Here is a 7,687-nt window from a genome sequence, read left to right as displayed (position 1 = left end):
ACTCCTATATATATATATATATATACTGGATGGTAGGGGATTATATATAATGAAGTGTCACCTGCAGTCAGTGCGCATGCCCACACATTGCCCAGCAGCAGCCCCTGAGACCACGCCCCGCCAGATTTACCATCCCGGTTATTGGTTATGTCGGCACAGAAGGGGCGTGGTCAGCCATGGCGATCTGATGCTAGTGACCTGTCTCTATGGTAACGATAGAACGCTGTAAGGGGACGGAAGCCGCTGCGGGTCTAATCTCCTTGGAGCGTGCAGAGCGCTGATCAGTGCCCGGGGATGGACAGATACCAGGTAACTGACTCACGTCACCTAATGCTATATATATATATATATACACACCAGTCCCAGCATGCCCTGCCAGGGACAGACACAAGGGGAATCTTCCATCTAGGTCTGGTCACAGACATTGTGTATTTGCTGGGCTTTGTAGTCCCCCCATCATGCTGGCACAGTAGTCTGGTAGTGGGAGTGTGTCAGGGCTGAGGAGGGGGCATGAGGGCCTCCTATAGTAGCTGCAGTATACATTATATATACCATGGTGACACTTCTAAGCATCTAATAACTGCACAATAACATTGCTGTAATCCCTGCATGTTACACGTAATCCCTGCATGCTACACGTAATCCCTGCATGCTACACGTAATCCCTGCATGCTACATGGAATCGTAATCCCTGTATGTTACAGGTAATCCCTGCATGTTACACGTAATCCCTGCATGTTACACGGAATCGTAATCCCTGCATGTTACACGGAATCCCTGCATGTTACACGGAATCGTAATCCCTGTATGTTACAGGTAATCCCTGCATGTTACACGTAATCCCTGCATGTTACACGGAATCGTAATCCCTGTATGTTACAGGTAATCCCTGCATGTTACACGTAATCCCTGCATGTTGCACGTAATCCCTGCATGCTACACGTAATCCCTGCATGCTACATGGAATCGTAATCCCTGTATGTTACAGGTAATCCCTGCATGTTACACGTAATCCCTGCATGTTGCACGTAATCCCTGTATGTTACATGGAATCCCTGCATGGTACTTGGAATCCTTGCATGTTACATGGAATCCCTGCATGTTGCATGCAATCGTAATCCCTGTATGTTACACGGAATCCCTGCATGTTACGTGTAATCCCTGCCACCTACTCCTCCTGCATGTTACACGGAATCCCTGCAACCTACTCCTCCTTCATGTTACATGGAATCCCTGCAACCTACTCCTCCTTCATATTACATGGAATCCCTACCACCTACTCCTCCTGCATGTTACATGGAATCCCTGCATGTTACATGGAATCACTGCCATCTACTCCACCTGCATGTTACATGGAATCCCTGCCACCTACTCCTCCTGCATGTTACATATAATCCCTGCCACCTACTCCTCCTGCATGTTACATGGAATCCCTGTCACCTACTCCTCCTGCATGTTACATGGAATCCCTGTCACCTACTCTTCCTGCATGTTACATATAATCCCTGTCACCTACTCCTCCTGCATGGTACATGGAATCCCTGCCACCTACTCCACCTGCATGTTACATGGAATCCCTGTCACCTACTCCTCCTGCATGTTACATGGAATCCCTGCCACCTACTCCACCTGCATGTTACATGGAATCCCTGTCACCTACTCCTCCTGCATGTTACATGGAATCCCTGCCACCTACTCCTCCTTCATGTTACATGGAATCCATGCCACCTACTCCTCCTGCATGTTACATGGAATCCCTGCCACCTACTCCTCCTGCATGTTACATGGAATCCCTGCCACCTACTCCTCCTGCATGTTACATGGAATCCCTGCCACCTACTCCTCCTGCATGTTACATGGAATCCCTGCCACCTACTCCTCCTGCATGTTACATGGAATCCCTGCCACCTACTCCTCCTGCATGTTACATGGCATCCCTGTCACCTACTCCTCTTGCATGTTACATGTAAATTGCCACCTACTCCTCCTGCATGTTACATGGAATCCCTGCATGTTACATGGAATCACTGCCACCTACTCTCTAGTTGTATTCTTATACTAACCCCTGCATGTTACATGGAATCCCTGTCACCTACTCCTCCTGCATGTTACATGGAATCCCTGTCACCTACTCCTCCTGTATGTTACATGGAATTCCTGCATGGTACATGGAATCCCTGCATGTTACATGGAATCACTGCCACCTACTCCACCTGCATGTTACATGGCATCCCTGTCACCTACTCCTTCTGCATGTTACATGGAATCCCTGCTACCTACTCCTCCTGCATGTTACATATAATCCCTGCCACCTACTCCTCCTGCATGTTACATGGAATCCCTGTCACCTACTCGTCCTGCATGTTACATGGAATCCCTGTCACCTACTCCTCCTGCATGTTACATGGAATCCCTGTCACCTACTCCTCCTGCATGGTACATATAATCCCTGTCACCTACTCTTCCTGCATGTTACATGGAATCCCTGCCACCTACTCCACCTGCATGTTACATGGAATCCCTGTCGCCTACTCCTCCTGCATGTTACATGGAATCCCTGCCACCTACTCCACCTGCATGTTACATGGAATCCCTGTCACCTACTCGTCCTGCATGTTACATGGAATCCCTGTCACCTACTCCTCTTGCATGTTACATGTAAATTGCCACCTACTCCTCCTGCATGTTACATGGAATCCCTGCATGGTACATGGAATCACGGCCACCTACTCCACCTGCATGTTACATGGAATCCCTGTCACCTACTCCTCCTGCATGTTACATGGAATCCCTGCCACCTACTGCACCTGCATGTTACATGGAATCCCTGTCACCTACTCCTCCTGCATATTACATGGAATCCCTGCCACCTACTCCTCCTGCATGTTACATGGAATCCATGCCACCTACTCCTCCTGCATGTTACATGGAATCCCTGCCACTTACTCTTCCTGCATGTTACATATAATCCCTGCCACCTACTCCCCCTGCATGTTACATGGAATCCCTGTCACCTACTCCTCCTGCATGTTACATGGAATTCCTGTCACCTACTCCTCCTGCATGTTACATGGAATCCCTGCATGGTACATGGAATCACTGCCACCTACTCCACCTGCATGTTACATGGAATCCCTGTCACCTACTCCTTCTGCATGTTACATGGAATCCCAATCACCTACTCCTCCTGCATGTTACATGGAATCCCTGCCACCTACTCCACCTGCATGTTACATGGAATCCCTGCCACCTACTCCTCCTGCATGTTACATGGAATCCATGCCACCTACTCCTCCTGCATGTTACATGGAATCCCTGCCACTTACTCTTCCTGCATGTTACATATAATCCCTGCCACCTACTCCTCCTGCATGTTACATGGAATCCCTGTCACCTACTCCTCCTGCATGTTACATGGAATTCCTGTCACCTACTCCTCCTGCATGTTACATGGAATCCCTGCATGGTACATGGAATCCCTGCATGTTACATGGAATCACTGCCACCTACTCCACCTGCATGTTACATGGAATCCCTGCCACCTACTCCTCCTGCATGTTAAATATAATCCCTACCACCTACTCCTCCTGCATGTTACATGGAATCCCTGCCACCTACTCCTCCTGCATGTTACAAGGAATCCCTGCCACCTACTCCTCCTGCATGTTACATGGAATCCCTGCCACCTACTCCTCCTGCATGTTACATGGAATCCCTGTCACCTACTCCTCCTGCATGTTACATGGAATCCCTGTCACCTACTCCTCCTGCATGGGTACATATAATCCCTGTCACCTACTCCTGCATGGTACATGGAATCCCTGCCACCTACTCCACCTGCATTTTACATGGAATCCCTGTCACCTACTCCTCCTGCATGTTACATGGAATCCCTGCCACCTACTCAACCTGCATGTTACATGGAATCCCTGTCACCTACTCCTCCTGCATGTTACATGGAATCCCTGCCACCTACTCATCCTGCATGTTACATGAAATCCATGCCACCTACTCCTCCTGCATGTTACATGGAATCCCTGCCACCTACTCCTCCTGCATGTTACATGGAATCCCTGCCACCTACTCCTCCTGCATGTTACATGGCATCCCTGTCACCTACTCCTCTTGCATGTTACATGTAAATTGCCACCTACTCCTCCTGCATGTTACATGGAATCCCTGCATGGTACATGGAATCCCTGCATGTTACATGGAATCACTGCCACCTACTCTCTAGTTGTATTCTTATACTAATCCCTGCATGTTACATGGAATCCCTGTCACCTACTCCTCCTGCATGTTACATGGAATCCCTGTCAGCTACTCCTCCTGCATGTTACATGGAATCCCTGTCAGCTACTCCTCCTGCATGTTACATGGAATTCCTGTCACCTACTCCTCCTGCATGTTACATGGAATCCCTGCATGGTACATGGAATCCCTGCATGTTACATGGAATCACTGCCACCTACTCCACCTGCATGTTACATAGAATCCCTGTCACCTACTCCTCCTGCATGTTACATGGAATCCCTGCCACCTACTCATCCTGCATGTTACGTGGAATCCATGCCACCTACTCCTCCTGCTTGTTACATGGAATCCCTGCCACCTACTCCACCTGCATGTTACATGGAATCCATGCCACCTACTCCTCCTGCATGTTACATGGAATCCCTGCCACCTACTCTTCCTGCATGTTACATATAATCCCTGCCACCTACTCCCCCTGCATGTTACATGGAATCCCTGTCACCTACTCCTCCTGCATGTTACATGGAATCCATGCCACCTACTCCTCTTGCATGTTACATGGAATCCCTGTCACCTACTCCTCCTGCATGTTACATGGAATCCCTGCCACCTACTCCTCTTGCATGTTGCATGTAAATTGCCACCTACTCCTCCTGCATGTTACATGGAATCCCTGCATGTTACATGGAATCACTGCCACTTACTCCTCCTGCATGTTACATGTAATCCCTGCCACCTACTCTCTAGTTGTATTCTTATACTAATATGAAAATGGGCAGCACAGATGGTGTAGTGGTTAGCATTTCTGCCTCACAGCCTGAGGTCATGGGGTCGACTCCCACTATGACCCTAACTGTGTGGAGTTATTATGTTCTCCAGGTGTTTGCGTCGGTTTCCTCTGGGTGCTCCGGTTTCCTCTCACACACCACAAATATACTGGTAGGTTATTTGGCTTCGGACAAAATAATGAACCCTAGTGTGTCTGTTTATGTGGTAGGTAATTTAGATTGTGAGCTCTGCGGGGGCAGGGACTGATATACTGTCTGTAAGCGCTGTGGAATATGTGTGCACTGTATAAATAACTGGTAATAAATCAAAGGATTGTGTGACAGGCAACAAATAGTGGTATTGTCAGTATCTGTACATGACATGATGAGAGTTGTAGTTCTCCGCTGCCGTATGTAACATACAGAGAAGCATCAGGTCAGCAACCAGAGATCCCTGTGGGAAATATTAGAATATGTCTGCAGTTACATGTTCTAGATGTCACGTGATCTGCAGCTACATGTTCTAGATGTCACGTGATCTGCAGTTGCATGTTCTAGATGTCACGTGATCTGCTGCTACATGTTCTAGAGGTCACGTGATCTGCAGCTGCATGTTCTAGATGTCACGTGATCTGCAGTTGCATGTTCTAGATGTCATGTGATCTGCAGCTGCATGTTCTAGATGTCACGTGATCTGCAGCTGCATGTTCTAAATGTCATGCGATCTGCAGCTGCATGTTCTAAATGTCATGCGATCTGCAGCTGCATGTTCTAGAGGTCACTTGATTTGCAGCTGCATGTTTTAGAGGTCACGTGATCTGCAGCTGCATGTTTTAGAGGTCACGTGATCTGCAGCTGCATGTTTTAGAGGTCACGTGATCTGCAGCTGCATGTTCTAGAGGTCACGTGATCTGCAGCTGCATGTTCTAGAGGTCACGTGATCTGCAGCTGCATGTTCTAGAGGTCACTTGATTTGCAGCTGCATGTTCTAGAGGTCACGTGATCTGCAGCTGCATGTTTTAGAGGTCACGTGATCTGCAGCTGCATGTTCTAGAGGTCACTTGATTTGCAGCTGCATGTTCTAGAGGTCACGTGATCTGCAGCTGCATGTTCTAGAGGTCACTTGATCTGCAGTTGCATGTTTTAGAGGGCACGTGATCTGTAGCTACATGTTCTAGAGGGCACGTGATCTGTAGCTACATGTTCTAAATGGCACGCGATCTGCAGCTGTCACACTCTCTGTATGATATGGGTTAGATTTGCCGGTAGCTGAGCTGATTGAATGAACGCACCCTGTGTCTTTATACCTTCTGGTCATGTTACTGGGCCAGGTGCATGGCAACGCCCTACTGGGGCAGAACACAATTACCCTGCTACCTCTATGCTAAATACTACAGGGGCATGGCCGTTACTCAGAATGCCTGATGCTGATCATCGCTATATCCTGTGTGTTACACAACCTGTACAGGGCTCCACAGTCTCTTGTCCCTGCAGGTGCTGGAAGGATGGGGGGCTGGAGCCTTTGGGGTGACCTGTCTTGTGGAGGAGCTGGGAGGAGGAGGAGGAGGAGGAAGACGAATTGTTGTAAAGAAGGTGAGAAAAGTGGCAGGAACACAACCTCCTATTTATCTGTACTATTAGTGACTGCATCACACCCATATAGTGCTTGTCAGAGGGTGTAATAATGAGGCCCCCTCCTCTGACTTCACCACCATGCTAGGGGTACACGTATGGGTATATTTCTATAAATACTACATCTGGCCCTGTTCTGGGAGGAAACAAAGTGTGTGGTCTTCTATAAATGGTTATATCACTGCACGTGTGTGCGGAGAGGCTGAGTAGGGGTGTGATGTGGGTGGATAGGGGTGTGGCATGGGGTAAATAGGGATGTGATGTGGGTGGATAGGGGTCTGGCATGGGGTAAATAGGGGTGTGATGTGGGTGGATAGGGGTGTGGCATGGGGTAAATAGGGATGGGATGTGGGTGCATTGGGGTGTGGCATGGGGTAAATAGGGGTGTGATGTGGGTGCATAGGGGTGTGGCATGGGGTAAATAGGGGTGTGATGTGGGTGGATAGGGGTGTGGCATGGGGTAAATAGGGATGGGATGTTGGTGCATAGGGGTGTGGCATGGGGTAAATAGGGGTGTGATGTGGGTGCATAGGGGTGTGGCATGTGGTAAATAGGGGTGTGATGTGGGTGGATAGGGGTGTGGCATGGGGTAAATAGGGATGGGATGTGGGTGCATAGGGGTGTGGCATGGGGTAAATAGGGGTGTGATGTGGGTGGATAGGGGTGTGGCATGGGGTAAATAGGGGTGTGATGTGGGTGGATAGGGGTGTGGCATGGGGTAAATAGGGATGGGATGTGGGTGGATAGAGGTGTGGCATGGGGTAAATAGGGGTGTGATGTGGGTGCATGGGGGTGTGGCATGGGGTAAATAGGGGTGTGATGTGGGTGGATAGGGGTGTGGCATGGGGTAAATAGGGATGGGATGTTGGTGCATAGGGGTGTGGCATGGGGTAAATAGGGATGGGATGTGGGTGCATTGGGGTGTGGCATGGGGTAAATAGGGGTGTGATGTGGGTGCATAGGGGTGTGGCATGGGGTAAATAGGGGTGTGATGTGGGTGGATAGGGGTGTGGCATGGGGTAAATAGGGATGGG

The 7,687-nt window shown here is 49.1% G+C and overlaps 1 protein-coding gene across 2 annotated transcripts in view; it reads left to right on the top strand.

Moving 5' to 3' along the window:
- The first annotated feature begins 234 nt into the window (after positions 1-234).
- STKLD1 (serine/threonine kinase like domain containing 1) overlaps positions 235-7,687 on the top strand; it is a 48,166-nt gene continuing 40,713 nt past the window's right edge. For both annotated transcript variants that reach the window (XM_088461418.1, XM_088461417.1), the window contains exons 1-2: positions 235-309; positions 6,516-6,614. In XM_088461418.1, coding sequence (XP_088317544.1) covers positions 295-309; positions 6,516-6,614 — 114 coding nt within the window. In that variant the 5' untranslated portion in view covers positions 235-294. The remainder of the gene's footprint in view (positions 310-6,515; positions 6,615-7,687) is intronic.

This window comes from Taudactylus pleione, unplaced genomic scaffold (genome assembly GCF_031769625.1).
Source record: "Taudactylus pleione unplaced genomic scaffold, aTauple2 ptg001045l, whole genome shotgun sequence".
NCBI classification, from domain to species: domain Eukaryota; kingdom Metazoa; phylum Chordata; class Amphibia; order Anura; family Myobatrachidae; genus Taudactylus; species Taudactylus pleione.
Note: the sequence above shows the minus strand (reverse complement) of the source record. Positions and strands in the feature narration are given on the sequence as shown.